The sequence below is a fragment of the Xiphophorus hellerii genome, chromosome 6 (genome assembly GCF_003331165.1).
Source record: "Xiphophorus hellerii strain 12219 chromosome 6, Xiphophorus_hellerii-4.1, whole genome shotgun sequence".
In the NCBI taxonomy this organism is placed as follows: domain Eukaryota; kingdom Metazoa; phylum Chordata; class Actinopteri; order Cyprinodontiformes; family Poeciliidae; genus Xiphophorus; species Xiphophorus hellerii.
The window spans coordinates 15,212,360-15,232,416 of record NC_045677.1 but is presented as its reverse complement, the minus strand read 5'-3'; the positions used below and the strand labels follow the sequence as shown (position 1 = coordinate 15,232,416).

General features: G+C 38.6%; 2 protein-coding genes across 2 annotated transcripts in view; one reads left to right on the top strand and one right to left on the bottom strand.

The window, feature by feature from the left end:
* The window catches only part of LOC116721429 (chloride channel protein 2-like), a 52,374-nt gene that overhangs the window by 8,831 nt on the left and 23,486 nt on the right, over nucleotides 1-20,057 (top strand). The window contains 3 exon segments of the mRNA XM_032565142.1: nucleotides 13,239-13,407; nucleotides 18,944-19,075; nucleotides 19,841-19,969. Of these exon segments, the coding sequence (XP_032421033.1) occupies nucleotides 13,239-13,407; nucleotides 18,944-19,075; nucleotides 19,841-19,969 (430 nt within the window).
* Nucleotides 9,267-11,981, bottom strand: LOC116721430 (zona pellucida sperm-binding protein 4-like). The gene is made up of 8 exons (XM_032565143.1): nucleotides 11,479-11,981; nucleotides 11,201-11,388; nucleotides 10,923-11,023; nucleotides 10,447-10,604; nucleotides 10,178-10,378; nucleotides 9,964-10,112; nucleotides 9,808-9,883; nucleotides 9,267-9,415 (listed from the first exon to the last, which is right to left on the bottom strand). Exons 1-8 carry the CDS (start codon nucleotides 11,768-11,770, stop codon nucleotides 9,315-9,317), a joined length of 1,266 nt encoding a protein of 421 aa, XP_032421034.1. The 5' UTR covers nucleotides 11,771-11,981; the 3' UTR covers nucleotides 9,267-9,314.

Sequence of the window (20,057 nt, the reverse complement as noted above, 5' to 3'; positions counted from 1 at the left end):
TTGTGCAAGAATGGACTGCTATCAGTCAGGATTTGGTCCAGAAATTGCTTGAGAGCATGCCAGGGAGAATTGCAGAGGTCCTGAAGAAGAGGGGTCAACACTGCAAATATTGACTTGCTGCATTAACTCATTCTAACTGTCATTAAAAGCTTTTCTTACTCATAATATGATTGCAATTGTATTTCTGTATGTGATGACATCTGACATACACACATGAAAACCAGAGGGCAGCAGATCATGTGAAAATATAATATTTGTGTCATTCTCAATACTTTTGGCCATGACTGTATATTTGTGTAGGTTTAGCAGAAACTATTCCCAATAAAACATACTGAACTATGTTATTGTAATGCGACAAAAGGAGTGTATTAGTTTTTTAAAATGTCAACTCAGGCAGAGTTCAAACAGTGTGTTCTTCACTTTATTTGTTTGGAATGGAAATAGATTTTTTGAAACAAAGAGAGCAATATATGACACTGAATACTGGAAACCTCAAAATAAAAGATAACATTGTAAAAAGCCAACAGAGCAAATGGCAAGGAGATTAAAGCAACCAGTTGAACACACTAATTAGTCCAAAAATATTACAAATCCATAGTCTCAGAAAGCAGATTGTCTGACTTAGCAAATGTGACACATTGTGAGATGTGGCACTGGAGTGTGGGGCGGGTATTGCTTTCTTGGAGCTTGGTGGACATGCAGTACAGTCTTCCTGTTAAAACCCAGCAGGCCATCCAGAACAGTGCTGCTGCACTGAGAGGCTTTTTGGAAATTTGTCCAGGAAAGATAAATCAAATAATAATGTGAAGATATTTCCTGCTCATGAAGAGGTTTTTCCAGATATTACACACAGGCCCATTAAAAGTAATAAAAACATACAAGTTTGAGGTTTAAATCCATTTAGGGCCTCTGTGGCCCATTTGATTTGTCTGAAATGTGGAATTGTATTCTTTGTTGGACAAGACGAGACTCTGAAACACCTTTTCACCTGAGCAAAGTCCATCTAAATCCTCCTTTGTTTATACAAATGAAAGTGCATTTAAAACTGACACTACTCTGTTTGAATGTACAGACTTTACATTTGAGAAATAAAGCAAGTAAAGCAACACTAATTGAACAAAATGAAATCTAGTTGCATTCCTACTGACATGCCCTTTTACTCTCATGATCGCAAAGGGCTTACAGAAACAAATACAATGGATTAAATATAAGTGAACCAAAACATTTTGCTAAACATGCCTTAAGACCTCTAAAAGCCAGCGATAATGTTTGAAACATTATTGCTATCATGGAGAAAATACAGTAAAAATGACAAATTTACAATTGAAATTTCTATATGGTATCTCGTAGAAAACTGTCAAGAGAATGTTTCTTTTTATGGATATTGGTTTAAATATGATCATTTCTGTTTTTCACATAACTTAAGTAGTTGACTTTGTTAAATTAAATTAAGTGTGCAGCACCATTGACCAAAAGGCAGCCAAATACAATCCATAAATAACCACAGTAGAGGGGCCATTTTCACAGTCATGAAAAACACTCCGCAAAACTGTCAGACTATCTCCTAAATGAAACGACCCACATCTATCAGTGTCTGCAGATCACAAGCTATGTAGTGATTTGCAGATGTATCATGCATTGATTGGTGACTAAACCTTGGAAAAAGCAAAAGGATTTTATTTTCATGTGGATTTTCTTTTCTTTTGGCTCTTGAGCAAACTATATTTCAGTGATCTACATGCTACAATACAGACACAGAAGCAAGCATCAGCAAACTTCCCCTAGAAGTACAGGGCTTGTGTCTTACATGGGCCTGTGTGAAAGAAGTCACAGGCCATCTGCAGCACGGCCCCAGCAGGTGGGACTCTGTCTGTGGGTTAAATGAGCTGTTATCTGAAAACAGTCAACCTCCCGTATGACCAACTCCTGCAGCTACAGCTGTCAGTTTGCCTGACAACACAACAAGTACTAATTTATGGAAACATTTATTTATTGGCTTAAAGAGTGAGAACACAGGCACAAAGACACACTGTAAGGAACAAAGAAACTGTCAAAACAAATTGGTAAAGGGTTTGGTCTGGAAACAGGTAAATTGCTTTAGTTTTACCAGCAAAAAGCACCAGTTGTGGCAGACAAGGCAGGTAACCAAGGAGAGCCCAGACCTTTAGCCTTTTACAACAGTATCATGTTTTTTTCTAGTCAACTTCATTTTATTTCTTATCACTTTGCTTGGAAAAAGGATAATTTCTTTTACATGTTGTCACCTCAAACTCTTTTGTGATAGACCAAAGCAAAAGAAAACTTGCATTTGAAATAGAAGAAAAAATATTAATGTTTTTATCAATCAATCAATCAATCAAATTTTATTTATATAGCACATTTCAGCAGCAAGACATTTCAAAGTGCTTTTTAAATACCGTAAAGTGTGAAATGTAATTGTATTCAGTCCCTTCTACTCTGATATGGCTAAATAAAGCTAATGGAGCTTAATGGACATTACTTAGTCAATGATCTGATCTGAAAACAGGTAGCACACCTGCAATTTAACCTGATACATGGCCATCCATCAGACAGACCGATCAGGTGAGAAAAATATTAATTAGAGAAGAAGCCAAGAGCCACATGGTAACATCAGAAGAGCTACAGAGACCCACAGCTCAGATGGGAGAAAATGTTCAGATGTCAACTATTAGTTATGCAATTTATTAATCTGGCAGATTAGCAAGAATAAAATCAATGTACTAAGAAAACTTCATTTAAAGGTCACCCAAAAGAAACTTAGCCTGAAAACAAGCACACCTTACAGGTCCCTCCCTCTTCCTCTCTGCTGCACTACAGCCCTCCCTCCAGGTCTCCTCCCCCACAGCAGAGCCTGCTGGGAACTCAAGAAATGATCAATTATCTTGTAACGGTTGTTTCTCCGCTATTAGAAGAGCTTCAGCACTACCGACGATCTTGAGGTTGAACAATGAACTGAACGGAGGACGTGTGTGAGCTGATCTTTACAGTGAAATCTCAATAAAATGCATTGAGGCATGTGGTATGTGACAAAATGTGAAAATGTATAGACATAAGTTCTTAATTTTCTAAACACCCAAATATTAAATATTTTTGGAATGCTTATGTGAGAAAAATTTGAAGGTTTGAAAAATTCTCAAAAGAAGTTTAAAAAGTACAAAAGTATTTGTGTTGTTTCCAATTTACATTGTAAGGCATCATTAAACAATCTGAAATTTATTTTGGAGAATTTAGCCAAAGGTGCAAACCTGTACTGGTAACAATAGTTGATATATTAACATGAACAAGGAAATATCCTTGAGAATACTAAATAACCCGAGTCTATTTTCTAGACTGGTTCATCACACAATTGAAATATTGACTTTTGTTCAGAGAAGTCAGTATCCAAAATGACTTTTGGCAAAGACATGATGCAACGTGCTACAGACCAAAGATGAAAAGAGACCTGACTGTTCAGCAACAGGTTTTTAGATCCACACTCTTTGATGAAAACCCGACCCTTTGGTTGATTTACACTGCTTTGAACAGCAGACGAAGGGCGGAAAAGCTACAAAGAGATATTAAGTCGATAACTTTTTCAAGGTCGCCTATGACATCAGCAGGACATGGCAAACAACTTTCTGCTGTAGATGATGAAAGTATAACAGGAAAACAAGAGCTAATCCAAAATATTGGAGATTGTGTCCTAAATTGGTGGGTTTGATGTTTTGATGATTAATTCAATATTGCTGAAAACAATCAAGAAATATATTGGACTTGTACAGTATGCAGTGAGAACAGTAAAAGTAAACGCAGTACAAGAATCAAGTGAAACTGTAAAACGCGTTTGGTTTCTGTGTTTTGAGTCAGAGCTGTGTGGTGTATCAGATGTTATTGTTGTTGCTTTGCAAAAAGAAGTTTGAATCGTCTTTCCACCTGGAGTTTGCATGTTCTCCCTGTACATCTCTGGGTTCTCTCTGCAGCTTCTACCACAGACTGACAACATGACTGTTAGGTTAAATGGTCTCTTTAGATTTCCCTTGGGAGCAATTGTGCATGTGCACAGTTGTTTGTTCTGTCTCTTAAGTGACTCTGTGATTGACTGGCAACCTGTCCGGTGTGAGCCCCAACTCTTTGATCCTGTGATATGAACTGTTTGTCTCCTATCTGACTGCTGTGTGATACAAGACCCATGAGAGTATGAAGATCTAAAAGTGGATTCTTCCTATAGCAATCTGTAAATCATTATATTTCTTCTGCTTCATTCACACAATTTGTGTGACTTTTGTACAGTGAGACTGAAAAATGTATCCCGTGTCAAAGCATGCCGTTGTAAACATACCCATCACTGTAACCTGTGTTTAATTGGTACCTAGGGCATCATTCCAGGGACCAATTACACACATTCAAGCAGAGCGTGTGGCCTATTATAATTCATTTAGATTGACGTTTCTGCCTTCTAAATGTGAATCCAATATCAACTCTCATTTAACCCTGCTTTTGTTGATGCCTCTCCTGCAGAGAGAGCTATGCAGCTCTGTAGCCGCTCAGTGTCTGAAGACACTTTGACATAAGTGAGGAGGCGAGAAGTGAGCAGCTAACCTTTCAGCTGGCAGAAGACTGGTGTTCCTCCCGAGCCAAAGGCAACTGTTGATTCTTTGATAAACCAAAAACAGCCACTCTCTCATCTGGTTATTTTAGATGTATGAAGTATGACTTTCAGAACGACTAAAGGGCACACAGGCTGACCTTTAGAGGCTGACTTGGCTCTCCATTATAAGAGAGCTAATAGAATATTGGCTCTGGATTCTGTGTTGGATGATTGATGACTGAGACTGAGGAAGTAAAACTGGAAAGTTGTTGTTTTGGCTCCACGCTCAACAAAACACTCACGGGGAGCATGACTGTTTCTTTGTTAAGAAAACCTTTAGTGTATTTTATCAAGGCAAGTGCCCGGAAACTAGGATACTGTAACTCATTGCAGATATATTACTGGCTCTCCATAATGTGTCTTGATTCAGATTTCAGATTAAAACCCTGGGTAACAATTACCAGAGTCAAAATTTCAAAGAATACATTCTTTCCTTAAACAGCACAATTTTCATGCAATCTTTTAAAGCTGTCTTGATCAACTGTTCTTAAAGTCTTTCTTGGGCTTTAGCTGCTCTTTCACACACTTTCAGAAAATCATCAGGTTTTCTTTAAAGCAGTTCTGTTTACTTGTTAAACCATTTAACCAATGAATCATTCAGCCATACAGTGCACAAAAAAATGTCACAATATATCAGCTACTACAATGGACAGAGGAACTAACAAGTTCATGTCATCATCTGGGAGGAGGTTACTGGTTTCTCAGTCACAAGCTGGTTGCAAACCTGAGGCCAGCAGGTGTCGGTCAGTTATGGTAGATCTGAAATTTGGTTTGATGACGTCAATATGAGAAGCTACAGACTGATAGGAGGAACCAAAGAGCTCTGTAAAGGTAAAGGCAAATCTTCTGAAGTTGGGATATAATTACTTTAATTTCACATAATTACCACGGTAGAAGCCATTTGTTTGCTAAAATTTTATGAAATATATTTGTTCTATTTGATGTTTGTTGTGAATGACGTAAACTCACAAACGAACGAGGTAATTAGTCCACCGTTTAGAAACTACAGCGGCTGTAATGCGTCACAGCAAAGGTAAACAAAGGTAAAATAACCCGAACAGGTGATCAACTCAAAACCGCTCTTACCTTTTTACTCTCTCTCTCTCTTTGTAGTTTGCCTGCGCCCCGCAAGACGAGCAAAGATTAGGTTAAAAACATAACATTCAGTCCGTTACGATATCAAGTTTCCAGGCTTGATATTTATTTCTCGATTATTAATCAGCGCTTCCCTGAACACAGCGATGGTTGATTGACTAGCTGTACTTGGTGCTAACGTGGCTAACACAAGTAACAGTTTAGTCCAAAGCCTTTTCTGCTCAAATAAAATCTTTAGTGTATGTCAGATACAGACACATTGCATATTGATCTGTTTAGCTAACGTAAGACTGTGTAGCAGACAGGCTTCAAGGTGTAGAAGTTGTATCAGTTCTGCCATTATGCTGTACTTAGCTAACGGGAAGCTAAGTGTGTTTGTGAGACGGCCAGGCACGTGACCACGTAGAATGGGCATCAACCAATGAAAATATCGTAAGGTCCATGAGTCGCTGGTTGCGCATTTTGGGCTTGGAAATAAGCAGACATAAACCCCCAGATGTCGTAAACGACATCCAGGTCGTTTACTACATTCTCGCCCTGTCCATCATTTCCGGGATGATCCGTCCCACTACTTGCGCTGACACCAAACACAGGGCCGTAACGCACAACCTGGACGCTGGAGGGGGGACCTGAGTGAAGTTGGCCCCCCCACCTTCTTCAAATCAGACAAAATTGGTGTCAAACGTTTGTGCTACGTTTGTGCTGGTTTGTGCAGCAAAGATTTTCGTTTGTGCTGCTTCGGTTTTGAAGATATTAAGGAAAAGGTCAACCAGCCCCCCCCACTTTTATTAAATCAGACAAAATTGGTGTCAAACGTTTGTGCTACATTTGTGCTGGTTTGTGCAGCAAAAATTTTCGTTTGTGCTGCTATCATTTTAAAGATATAAAGAAATGTTTTTAGAGGTCATCAAAGGTCAACCAGCCCCCCCACCTTCTTCAAATCAGACGAAATGGGTGTACCTAGGTTTGTGCAGCAAAGATTTTCATTTGTGCAGCTATCATTTTAAAGATATTAAGAAAAAAGTTCTAGGGTTCATCAGAGGTCAGCCAGCCCCCCGACCTTCTTCAAATGAGACGAAATGGAGTTATGTTGGTTGATAAAGGTCTTTCAACATGGATAACACCAAAAATAACATTTCATGCACCAGAAGGGCAACTTTGAGTGCATGATGACACACAAAAAATACACCAATTTTGTCTGATTTGAAGAAGGTGGGGGGGCCAACTTCACTCAGGTGGAGGGGGGTACTAAAATCCTAGAGTTTTCCAGACAATAGGGGAACACAAAAACACCACAAATTACTAAAGTTTCTTTTGTACTGTTGTAACCTTTAAACAATCTACCCTTCAGTTCAACCTTATAAGTGGAGACACATTGTTGATATTACCATTATAAAATAACTTGCAATTAAGTTTTGGCAAAGATCAATATGATTTTCACAGGTGGTGGAGCGTTGTTGGCAGCTGCTGAACGTATTAAAAAAGTTATTTTCTGCAACTTAGTTACATTCCGAATCAAGTAATTAGTAATCTAACTAAATTACTTTTTCAAGGAGTAATCAGTAATCCGATTAAAGTTACTTTTTCAAATGCTACAGTCACTGATAATAGGTCACTGTGAATAAGAAAGCAACCAGATAGGCATTGTTTCTCATCTCTTATTTTTACATCTTGATTTTCAAGATCCTTTAGTCTACTTCAAGTCATCAGAAGGGTTTTGTTTACATGACTTCTTTATTCTAGAAATCTGTCAATAAGTAATCCTGGTTGTAACATCGTTCATATTGTCCATCCAATCACAAACACTTTCTTCCCATTTTAGCAGTTTATGCCCTCTTAAAAAAACAAAACAAAAAAAAAACAGTTTGAATTATTTTGGGGTCCCTAACAGTTTCCGGAAAGCTTGAAGCACCATAAATGTTTTACTTGATGTTTCTGCCTTCTAAATGTGAAGGCAGAAACATTAAAAAGATAGTTTAAAAACTATCTTTTTGTGAATAACTGCTTTAGCGTATTTATTCCCTGTCAAACTCTGTTTCTTTGGCATTTTTGCTAATAAAATGTGAACACATTCAATATTTTAGCCAAAGGCAACTTAGTGCGTGAACATAGCAGCTTAAAGCATTCATGGCAATTATTCTCACTGTTCACATTACAAAAGGAAATTTTTATCCCCTTAAACTGTGTTCAGATTTTCATTTGAGCTTTATGTAAACTCAATAACCATAGGAATCATAACATTGGATTTTAAAGTTGAAACTAGTGGTTTAAATATTCTGGCCTTTACCTCTCTGCCTGTCTGACATTAAATCTGTGTTTGAACAGATTAACATGGAACCTTGAGGCATCCAGAAACTGAAGATGAACCAAAGTTTGGAAATGCACATGTTTGGTTGTGGAGGACTTAGTTCATTTATTAACACATAGGTTCTGCCTTAAATTACATTTAAGGCAGTTTAGCTCAGATGTTAACCTGCACAAAGCCATGACATCATCTTGGCTTTCCAAAGTTCTTCAAAAACAGAGCAACCTCAAAAGCACCAACTTCTTTTGATGTGACTAAAATATATGGTATAATTTTGATCTCAGACATTAAATAGAAACATTTAATATCAGGCAGTGAGGCAGAAATTGTTTAGCGTACCATGTGTATAAAAGTCTGATTTCAACTGTAACATGTGAACACAAGCAAGTGGAAATGTCTTAAAACCCTGTGACAGCACTACATCTCTGCCCTGGAGTGATTAATTTTAGCTTTGGTAAAGGATTAATGATTTTCATATGAATAATATAGAAAAATGCATAGATCTGACTTTAAGATAAAGCCCTAATCTATAACCAAAGTCTTTTGACTTGTCCAATAATTTAACCATAAAAGCTTCGCAATTTTACTCCATATGCTTGTTCACTCAGAATCTGTTATTCACATCTTGTGGTAGGCTCCAGAGATTGTGAACTTGAGACAAGGCGTCGTTACCTCAATACCTTCCAGCAGGACAGGAGTTGCAAGAGGAAGGCAATCAGTATCCTGATATCCTTTGCTGCTCTGCTTTCCCCTCCTGCACCTCTGTTCATGGAAGCAGGGAGAGTTAGGCTGGTGGAGTCGTGATGCCCATCTCAATGAGGCAGGGAAAACAAAGGGAGGTGGAGCACAGCAGTAAAAACAGAAGGTTACAACAAGAGTCAGAGGAGCCAGATCCTCCCCTTACTCCTGTGGGTACATGTTAAATTCAGTGGAGTCCCTAGATTAAGCTGCCTACTGAGTTCCTTGGCAGGTTAGAAAGTTTCCTCACTTGGCATTTGAAGTTCTACCTTAGAAACCTTGTGGGTTTGTGTGACATTGACAACAGGTAGCAACTAATGCAAGTTTGTATAATGAATTTTTGCTTTTGGCAGACTCGATGGGGGCTTTCTGGATTTATAGGGAGTCATCCCAGTGCTAGTGAGCAAATGTGTACATTACCATAGCAGCCCACTTTGAGTCAAAGAACAATTCAGGAATTAAAAATGCAAAAGCAATCAATGACTTTCAGCCAGCTTTATTAAAACAGTTCATATGGCACTGAATGGATCATTGCTTCTGATGAGATGTGGACTTTTCAAACAGGATCACTTTACCACTTGACACCAGGAGCCTCTGGCTGGAGGGGACCTTCTCCACTGTGGCTCTTCCTGCAAGAGCAAACGCTGAGATTTCTGCAGCATTTGACTTTTAGACAATGACTGTTGCAGCTGCCATATCAGCAACTGTATTTATAAGACTGGCGTTCAAGTTACAATTTTATTTATATATATTTTTAAAAGAGGCCACAAAGCCAATTTTTCCCCATAAAAGAAGTCCTTCTTTAAAGCAAATCAGCCTTTCCTCTGAGCTGCAATGTGGCCAAGTTAGCATCCCAACTCAAAGGGCATTTAAGTCATCCCAAAAATTAATTACTTCTGGTTTGTAAGTTACAAGGTTTTAGTTTTAAGACCTCCATTATGTGCAGAACCTGTAAATTGAACTAGGTTCCCATCACACTTCTACAACATCACCCAGCAGCTAAAGTTCAGAGGATACTCACTTTGCCGGTGGCATTGCTGTTCGCAGGAGTTTTCACTGCTTGGATAGCATACAGCTGTTGCACAGTGAATAAACACCTGGAAGTAGGGAGCACATAGTCAACCTTTGACAAGTGGGTATGGTAATGCCATTTAGCCATGAAAGCAGACATAGGTACCGTATCTTTCTGAGGAGTGTAGGCATCAGAATTCACAAAGGTGAACATCCGGCTGATGAAACGTTTGTAGTGAGTTGGATACTTGAGGCCAGAAGAGCCATCCAGAGGAATCACTGTGGTGTGATACCTGTCATCATGGTACGGGACAGCTGCATACAAGCAAAGCATACTTTGTAAGTACAATTAGCATGAGGCCAATTGCTGTCGTGAACACTTTCATACCCATCCACTAGAAGGTCCCACTGTGGTACACTTTGAGGGTTTGGGGTTGAAGTGGCCCAGCAGTGTTCCAGGTTCAGGACAATGTTTGGGTCAGATCTCCCCAAGAGACGGACCTCAACATAAACTGGTTCTCTCAGAACTTTAGAGATCGGGTAGTCAGAAGATCTGTAGAAGGAACTATATGCCGCCACATCTGCAATCATATCAGTTTGATTAGGTTTACCTTGCCAAACTTTGTGTGGTGAATTTAATGCCACATACCATTAAGACATCCTTTGGAAATACACTGGCCATTGCCCAGTCTGAGCTCCACTCTCAGGGGTCCTGCAGCAGCAACAGACAGTGGCGGAGGAACAGGGTTCACTTCCATGACAAGAGCCTCCACAGTTGTGCCTGAGTACAGACACTGGAACAGCAATCTGCAGGAAGACGAGCCTTCATGTTCTGTTAAAGTGTTTGCATCTTACAAGACAATTCAAAAGGCCAACAAATTGACATGCTCTCAGAATATAGTTAGAGGCTTCACATGTCAATTTTATCCTAAAATTTACTGTAGACCACATTTAAATGTGCTAGTAAACATGTCATGCAACTAGTGCAAGTCTAAAACAATTTTCAGTTTAGGACAAGTCCTTGGCAAAGTTCATGCAAGCAGCAATAACCAATAATTGACTTGCATACACATTACTACCAGCTGACCTCATGCTTTGGGGGTGTAATTGAAGAAAAGTACTTACTCAAAATGGCTGTCCCTGGTGATTGAGCCTTTGGGTCCAATTCCCACCTCATACGAAGACACCATATGGTTCTCATATACAACATAACCTTCATCATTCTGCTGTAAATTGCAATACATTAAAGCTTGAGTCATACCATCCAGTCTATTTAAACCTCTCTGTAGTTGGCAACAGTACTCCACAACTAAACAGCAAATACCAGTCCATGCTTTGATATTCAGTTAGACTGTTTACAAGGGATTAATGGCAGGTTTTAAATTGGGGACCACAAAAACTACCTTAAGTGTTGTTCCACATGCAGTCACAGGAAACTGAAAGATGGCAAAGGCAGAGGTGCCATCAACTGGTCCACAGAAAGCTTCATTTGGCTCAAGCAAACTGACCGAGTTGACATCCAGGGGTGGCCGAGTGGCTTCTCTGGCCACAACCACCACAAACTGGCCATCCCTGGTACACTGTACAGTTACTGGGCAAGAAAAAGTGCAATACATGGGTGTTTATATCACAAAAATTAAGATAGGAGAAAAAAAAAGTGAAGTTGTTGACATATACATACCCGCTTTCCCATAGTAGCACAGGTGCCCATCAAAACAGCAGTTAATGTCTTGACACTGATCAACAGTGATCCCTGGATTCCCACACTGGATCTTCTCAGCCTCTTCCAGGACACATTTATGAAATGGAACAGCAGGTGGGGGCACGTTTGACTGCTGCTGAGGCTTCTGGAAAGTAGGCAAGAGCAGGTGTTTCTGTGGCAGTGGTGACTGCATCCAGTACTGCTGAGCAGAAACGCCACAAACCAAAACAACCCCAAGCAGACACTTGAACAGCTCCATCATGGTGTACATTAAACAAAACTGGAGATGTAGGACACACTGTTCCGTCACAGCTTTTGTACACAGCTGATCCTGGCGCCGTCTTGCTCGGAGCTCCGCCTCTCATCGGGAGTTAATGTGTGACAGGCCTGTAGAGTTAATGAGCGAGGATGTGACAGGTAGAGCTTGTTGTCTGGGAACTCGTTTCATGACTGAGGAGCGAAAACTCTGTGGATTATCTTTTGAGATGAATGTGCCAATTAGACTTTGCGTTGAGGGAATTTGCTTCTGTGTTAAGATGGGCTAGAAATCCTGCAATGCAATAAATTTTTTTAAAAAAGTTTAAATAAAATGTATATATGTGAGCAAATAAAGAAAATGTGAATGAACGTATAAAACATTGATTTATAAATTATTTAAATATGTCATTAAGTTATTGAATACAGAGATCATTTGTTGTAAAAGTTATCAAATAAAATTTAAATTCATCATGCATCAAGTCATATATAAGTATTAAACTTTTATTAATATATTTCATATTTCCTAAGCTACAGTCCATTAAGAATTATTTAAAGACACTTTGCCTCAACATACAGCCCTGACATTAATCTGAACAGCAGCTTAACTGGTCAACATCACAATACTTTGTGTCTATAAGATTGTTGTGTCTGGCCACTGATTTTAAAGGATAAAGCTGACATATAAAATGAATTCATATCATTTTATGTAATACATAAATGCTAAATAATAAATGAAATATGAAACCTATGTATTTATATATTGTTTTGACTTGTATTGAATACAAATTCTATAGAATTTTTGTTGTTGTTGTTGTAGGTGTTTTTATAATTATTAATATACATATATAAAATTATGGGGTTTTTTTCTATTTTAATTCAATGATCCAGTCGTTCTGGGGTGGAATAGCTGCTCACAGTTTCCAGATGCTGTTCTACTTTATGCAACACAGATGTGATGCAGTTCCTTGAAACAGTGCTTCTAAAACTCAATGTTAATCTAGTAAAACACAGGAACACTGAATATTCAAAAAAACAATCCTGGTTATAGAGTGAATCTTTAAGTTTGTATAGAGAATTGCAGACACTGCCATTTTTTAATCACCCATCACTGCTTTTTCTTCACTGTCTGCAGAAAGACAAGAAACCTGATATAGTTTTCACCATATTTTGATTCAGGATAGCTAGTGTTTCCAATGTACTTGCGTATATTGAAAGAAAATCCTGACTGTCACTTTTTTTAAGCTTGCTGTTGAACAATGCAGTCTAAATATGAATTCAACAACTTTTCAATTGTATAACTTTCCTCACCCTCTCTATTATTTAGTCTCAGTTTGGGCTTAAGTTTCTCAGTGTTTATGTAAGCCTGCTGTCCCGCTGTGAGGTGTCAGTTTTTAAATACAAACCCTGCTGAGTCATATTTGCCTCCCACCTCTATTACCTGCACTAAGGTGTTCATTTTTCTCTGCATTACGTAAATACAGATGTATGGGCGCTACACCCAGGAGCTGGGGGTGTATGCCAAGGAGGAGGCGGCCCGGCTGCGAGATGGAGGTGTGCGGGACGGCAGTGGCCTGAGGAGGAACACCAGCGTTCGAAGCCGCACCGCAGACCTGCTGGAGTACGAGAAAGATCCCTGTGCAAAGTGCCAGGGTAAGTGATGGTCATTCAACAAGCCTCAGACCTGACACAGGGAAAACCCTCCTGAAGGTCAGTCCAGCACAGCGCTGGCTGTGCAGTGTGTGTGAAACAGCCTTTTATGGCAGATTGCAGAGCTCCAGTAGACATGCAAGCAGCGTGAAAACACTGGCTCCTTGAAGTTACAGCGGCGCAGCTACCTGACACCTGGGAGCAGGGGTGGATGTGAGCAAGATTAAAAGTGACTGATCTGAGCAACAACCTGCAGCTAACAAGGGCTGCCTCAATGTGTGCACCCTCTGCTGGCTGCCAGTGGCCCACAGTGTATTTGTCAGGCCCTGTTTGTGTGGGGAGATACTTGCTTTACTGTATGTGTTTTTGCTTTTGTGAGTTGAACTCTGATCTGAACTGTCAGATTATTTTTTTGTCTCGTGTTCCCAGCTGAAGGCAGATAAGGGAGTGGCACTGCCAGAGAGAGCTCCACTTCAGACTGATGGATTCAACAGTAACGGAGTGGCAGGAGACAACAGGAGGGCCTGTAACAAAGATATTGTTGTTGTTTTTTCTCCCCAAAGAAACCCCTTATAGACTTTAGTTCATAGGTAGGAGTAGTAACTCTCCTTATTTGCATTATTTTAGGCTACATATGTTGACCACCTTAAGCTTCAGTATACCGTCTGAATAAATGCATTATTTTGCAGGTAGCTTACTTAGAAGGATTCACTGTGAATCTATTGATGTTTTATGAACATAAAATAAGACAGTTTAAAATCGACAGTTTGTGGATTAATTTTGCCTACAGTGTATCTTGCTAAACGTAGACATAATTGATTGTGAACTACAAAGGATGCTTCCTATTTTATGCAGTACAGCACCGCCACAGTTCCTTGACTATAGAAAAATATTCTATATGAGAGAGGAATCTCAAATATCAAAGTCCTTGGGGACTTACCGGGTTACAGCCACTGCATACTAAAATAAAAAGTGCACAGACTTTATCTGCAGTATTTTCGTCTGTTTGGAAAAATCTTTGGATCTAGTTTCACATACACACATAGAAAGCAACGTGAAAAGATGCTTTCTGTAGCACTTTCCAATCTTTACAAATTACTATGTTGCTTTGACATTTCATTGATTTAAAAATAAATACAAGTTGCTTTTAAGATCAACCTACTAACCGGACTGGTGATATTGTTGTTAAAACTTATTGTTAATGTTTGTTTATCTAAAACTATACAACCTTTGCTTAACTCAGTTTTGACGTTTTTAACGTTTTTCCCTGTTAAACCAAAAAAGGCTGAAATTTGACAGTTTATGGTAAAGCTTGAAAGTGGCAATAGAAATATTGTTAACCTTGTGGTGTTTAAATAACACAAAGCTTTTAGTTTTAATATATTAGAGATTCCCATGATGTACTCATGGGAAATGTGCATGTTTCATGTTTGACGTCGTAAGGGATGTGGGGAACTGCAGTTTTAGGAAATACGTCCATGTCTTCCCCTTCTGTCCCTGAACTCAAGGGAAATTAGTTAGAGTTTAATTGTTTTCTGTTTGAACTTTGCGAGATTCAGTAAAACTTGTCTAAGTAGGAAAAAGGTGTTTATGACTAAACCAAGTCCACTAATCTCCAGGATCAATTTATGCTTCCATCCCCTGTGACTTTAGTGGTCTGATTAAAGTGTGATTGATTGCACCAGGGGTGCAAACTACACTACATCAGCCCAACCTCTCTTGTTCTCTGTGAAGCCGACCTCTTGAAACCTCCATTCCCGGATCAGCAGCCGCTGATTTGTGTGCGCTCTCTGTCTGCAGTGTGCGCCCATAGATCAAGTGGTGTTTGTATTTTTAGATCCATCTTCGGAGAGACTGCCCAGCCACTGTCTTCTTAGGTAATGCACACGGAGAGGCTTCCTTCTGGTTTAGAGGAAGTGGGCGTTTCAGTGTTCTCCTCTCATGCATCTGTGTGGGAGCGGCATCTCTGTGGGTGATGGACTTCAAGTGTAAGAGCCTCTTTTCAGATCAGTGGCTGCGGCTTCTGAACGAGGCGGCCTACACACACAGCTACAGGCCTGTCAGAGAGCTAAAACCACGCACCTCGTTGAATTTATTTTGACTCACAAAGGGAATTTTTTTGAGTTATTTATGGTTGATGTGACTCAAAACTCAAGTTTTTGTACTTTGTGTACAGGTGTATTATGTTTCACAGTACATTCAGTGCCTCTTACGCTGTAAGAATTCAAAATAAGTTTAATTCTTTATTATTCCAATGTTGGTGTCTGTTCATGCAGTGCAGGGCAGGGGAAGATTAACGTTTTTTTCTGGTTATGCGGACTATCTTTATTAGGGGTAGAAGACATCTGCGAATGCCATGAGTCTGCGGATATGAGAGCGAGCCAACATGAACACGGAAGCATGAGGCTTTGCAGGTGCCAGACGCTGTGTTTATGTGAACAACTATTTTTATGAGGACTGGAGGGAGGATTTTTATTTTATTTTTTAAATTAAGTGGGGAAATTCTTGCCATTTTCTTTTGTTTGTTTTTTTAAAAAACAATTTCAATCCTCTTTTATACATTCGGTTGAGGACAGATCATGTATGTTTAAGGTGGTGTAAGGTGATTTATAGTTTTGCTTGATGGTTTCCATTTACAGTGTTGTGCCAAGAACCATATGAGAGAGAAAAAAAACAGTTTTGCAGCTTTCCCAAAATGAAATTAATGTTTAACTCTGAAAACATGACAGCAGACTATGACGATAATCCTTTATCTTTTTACCCATTAGGTTAGTGTTTGGTTTGTCCATGTCTGCTGGTCTAGCTGATTAAGAGTGTTTGCATGTTTACTCTGCTTGCTTGTGCATTCTCTGCTGGCAGCTGTCCATTCAGCAGGTGGCCTGACTGCTGGGCAACTTGGCATGTCAAACACACAGTTGTGTTATTTTCCCTCAGAGATTTAGCAACCTCCATTGTGTTCTGACTGCTGCATACACCAAAAGGGGGCTGAAATGTTTGCTTCTTTTTTTTTAATGTCCTTCAGACACTTTTTGTTTTCTGAACATTTTAAAGAGATTTGCTGGTGAGGTGAGCATTTGTTACAAATTCTCTTAGGTACATTTCCAAACAATGGGGGGATTTCATTCATTTGATCACAAACTGGTGCACAACTGTGGAGTGGAAGAAAAAGGATGCATGGTGTTCCACATTTTTTCTACAACTAGATATGTTTTTCATTGCTCTTTTTAAAATAGTTCCAGCCTTGTTAAGAGTGTCTGAGGACAAACTTTTTAAATTCTTGCAACAGATTCAAAATTAGATAGAAACTATCTTGAGACCGACTGTTTGCTCATAGTTGTTAGCAGGCTGTGAATGGGCCAAGGTCAGATGCAGAGCGTCATGAACATCAACATTAACTTTTGCAGAGACTCTCATTGGATGATTTAGATACACTTGAAACCAGAAGTTTACAAACACTATATAAAAAGACATGTATGCTTTTTTTTCTCACATTGTCTGATGGGAAATCAGAATAAACTTTTACTGTTTTAGGTCAGTTTGGATTACCAGCATTTTTTCTATTTGCTAAATTCTAGCGTAATGAGAGAATGATTTTAAGGTAATTTTTTATCACTGTCTTCAAAGGCAAACATGTAAATACACACTAATTTAGTCCAATTAGCCTGTTTTATACAATAAAGTTCCTTGAGAAGACTCGTGGTGTGTACTGAGGTTATAAAATTAAGTTGAACTGAATCGTACTGAACTGAACTGAAAATTGCATGACATTGTGCAGCACAAACCTCTAAACATTCAGGGTTATACAATTTATTCAACCACCATTTTGACAAAGAACCATTTTAAAAGTGGATCTGTGAGGAGGACTTTGTTTCTATCAGATTGTCACAATTTCTTTCCCCTTCCTCTCCTAAAAAACACATTTTGACAATGAAATATTAATTTAGCAACATTAAATTGGCATATACTGGCGTATAATATTTATAGATTTTATGTGTAATAAAATCATTTCTGAGGAAGTTATAGAACTCACATTGACAACTTGATGCATATTTAATGCATCTGTTTGATAGCTACTTTATCTGTGTTATTCTGATCCACACGTGTGTTGTTCATACCTTCTTCTGTGTTTTATGTCGTCAGCTTTCTACTTAGCAAAAGTAAAACAGGGCATATTAGCTAAAGAGAAAAGTTCAAGGTAACTCGACTGAAGCGGTTTTAGGAAATATGGATCTTTCTGTGAGTTAGTGGCACATTTTTATCTCCTCTAGGGATGACAACATCGATGAATGCTCTGGATACTGAAGTGAATTCCAGGCTTTGGCTGTTTAACAGACCAGAGTGAGAAAATGAGACCAGTGATGCTTCTTTTAGTTGACCTAGCTCAGATTTATAGATTGTATTGTAGTAAAGTTTATAACTATGACCTAGCTTTTATTGCCACATTTTGAAATAGATTAAATGATGCTCTATCGTTCATTAAGCGCTTTGTCTCGTGATCTTTATTTTTAGCTGAATAATAAGCTGATCTAAGAGAGTTGGTCTTAAATTTTACTGGGTTATTTTTTTTCACAGAATGTGAATTATAGTATAAAATATTTTACACAAATTTCAAATCTGAATTTAGTTTCTTCACTTTATTTGAGAACTGTAAACATATTTAAAGATCATGTTGGACAGTTTTGTTTCATGGAGGTTTTGGTCCTGTTGATGCCTTAATTTTAGCAAATAATTTTTGTTAATGTGTACAGTAGTTAATAAAAGAGACTAAATCCATATTCACACTTTCAGCCTCTAAGCACACCAGCTTATTCACAGAAAACCGGATAGTGAGTATCCAGGATTTCACAACATGAAACTGTAAGAAAGAGAAAAAAAAGAAAAGAAAAGTGTTAGGATTTCACAGCCTTTTGGGAATTTATTAGCTTGGTTTGTTTCCTCTGTTTTTCTTTTTCTTTTTTTTTTACAACACCTATAAACAGCGGGTATAAAAAGGTACCAAATATGCCAACATTTTTCTGAGTTTAAGCACTTCTATTCACTTTAAATTCACACCAGTTGTCAAAAACAATTCACACCTACAATTAGTTTAAAAGTGACAAACTTTAAAAATGAGCAGATATTATTAAAACAGGTGACACTGATGAACAGACAGTGGCAATAAAGCTTTCTAAATACTGACAGATTTTAGCAGATTTTTTGTGTTTCTATTCCTTTTTGTACACCCTTTTTTCAATAGTTCACTACTTATTGACTATTTCTCTTTATTTGTTTTAATGTGTAGATTAATTTGGTTGTTATCAACATTTGCTGCAAATGCCGTGTGAGTAGAATTATTAGAAATAATTAAAATGAGAAAAATGATGGCTTGTCCAGTACTTTTTTACCTGTGTAAAAGAGCAGCTCTGTGTTCGCCCATTTCATTTACATACCAGGGACTCCCTGTTTTCTGAATCTTATCCCAATAGCAAACTCTGCTGAAGTAATTTGGGCAGTGATTTATTTTTACATTCCCTCTCTCTTTCTTGTTTGGTGTCATCAGTGTGTGCATCTCGCTGTCAGAAGTTCCTGATCTCACGGGTGGGAGAGGACTGGATCTTCCTCATTTTGCTGGGGCTGCTCATGGCTCTGGTCAGCTGGGTCATGGACTACGCCATCGCCTTTTGCCAAGAAGGTAGGAAAGAGACATAGAGCCAGAAGAGGAGATGAGTTTGATGTCTGAATGATGCGCTGTTCTCCTGGACGCTGTCATTATGTATTAAGCATTCAATCTGGAGATGTCAGTCCTCATAATAAAATCAGTCATGGTGACACTGGTCAGTTTCCTGTTCACAACTGTGTCCGTTCCAAAATCAGTTTTGCTGCTTGTTGACTTGTTACTATTGAGATTGTTTGTGACATTTTTCAGACATTTTTAAAACGTATTTACTTCAGATTTGCTGTTTACTTATTTACAAGCTTTTTCATTTTTGTTAAAACTCGTCTTACATAGCCACATGTCTCACACCTTTGGGTCTCCAGTAATGTATGTGTCAAGACTTCTTTCAAAAAAGAAATGGTAGTGCAGTGAGGAACAGTAAAATTATCATAAAACTGAACTTTTTAAGGCTCACTCCATAAAAAGGTAAACAATTTTATTCTTAACTTTAAACTCTTAATAACATGCACATTAGATTAACATAAATTTTTTCTAGACCTTTAATGACTTTCTGTTTTTATTTAGTTTCAGCCTAATCTGGCTTTTCCTTCCTTGTGTGTGTGGGGGTGTGTAGGCGTGTGCGTGCAGGCGTGGGCGTGTGTGTGTGTGTTTTGTGAAGAAAACATCAAAGTCATGCAGTTAATAGAGATAGAGAAAAAAGTAAAACTGAGAAACAGAGATGCCTGTTGCCTAGTTTTCTGCTGTTTCATAAGATGAAGTGACTTTTGTGTGTCTGTGCAGCACAGAAATGGATGCATGGTGGTCTGGACAGCAACATGCTTCTGCAGTACATTGCCTGGGTCTCCTACCCAGTGGTGCTCATCACTTTCTCTGCAGGATTCACTCAGATACTAGCGCCTCAGGCTGTTGGTAAGACAGATACCATTTATGCCCAAACATGTATTCATCTCTCTAATTCACAGTTGTTTTTTTATGTGTTTGACTAATGTGATTGGCT

What these genes read in the sequence shown, in the direction of transcription:
- LOC116721430 (XM_032565143.1), bottom strand. Translation starts at nt 11,770, where the DNA reads ATGTACACCATGATGGAGCTGTTCAAGTGTCTGCTTGGGGTTGTTTTG. An exon ending in GTGCTACTATGGGAAAGCGG is followed by an intron (nt 11,389 to 11,478) that starts GTATGTATATGT and finishes TTTCTTGCCCAG; the next exon opens with TAACTGTACAGTGTACCAGG. An exon ending in TCTAGTGGATGGGTATGAAA is followed by an intron (nt 10,113 to 10,177) that starts GTGTTCACGACA and finishes GCTTGTATGCAG; the next exon opens with CTGTCCCGTACCATGATGAC.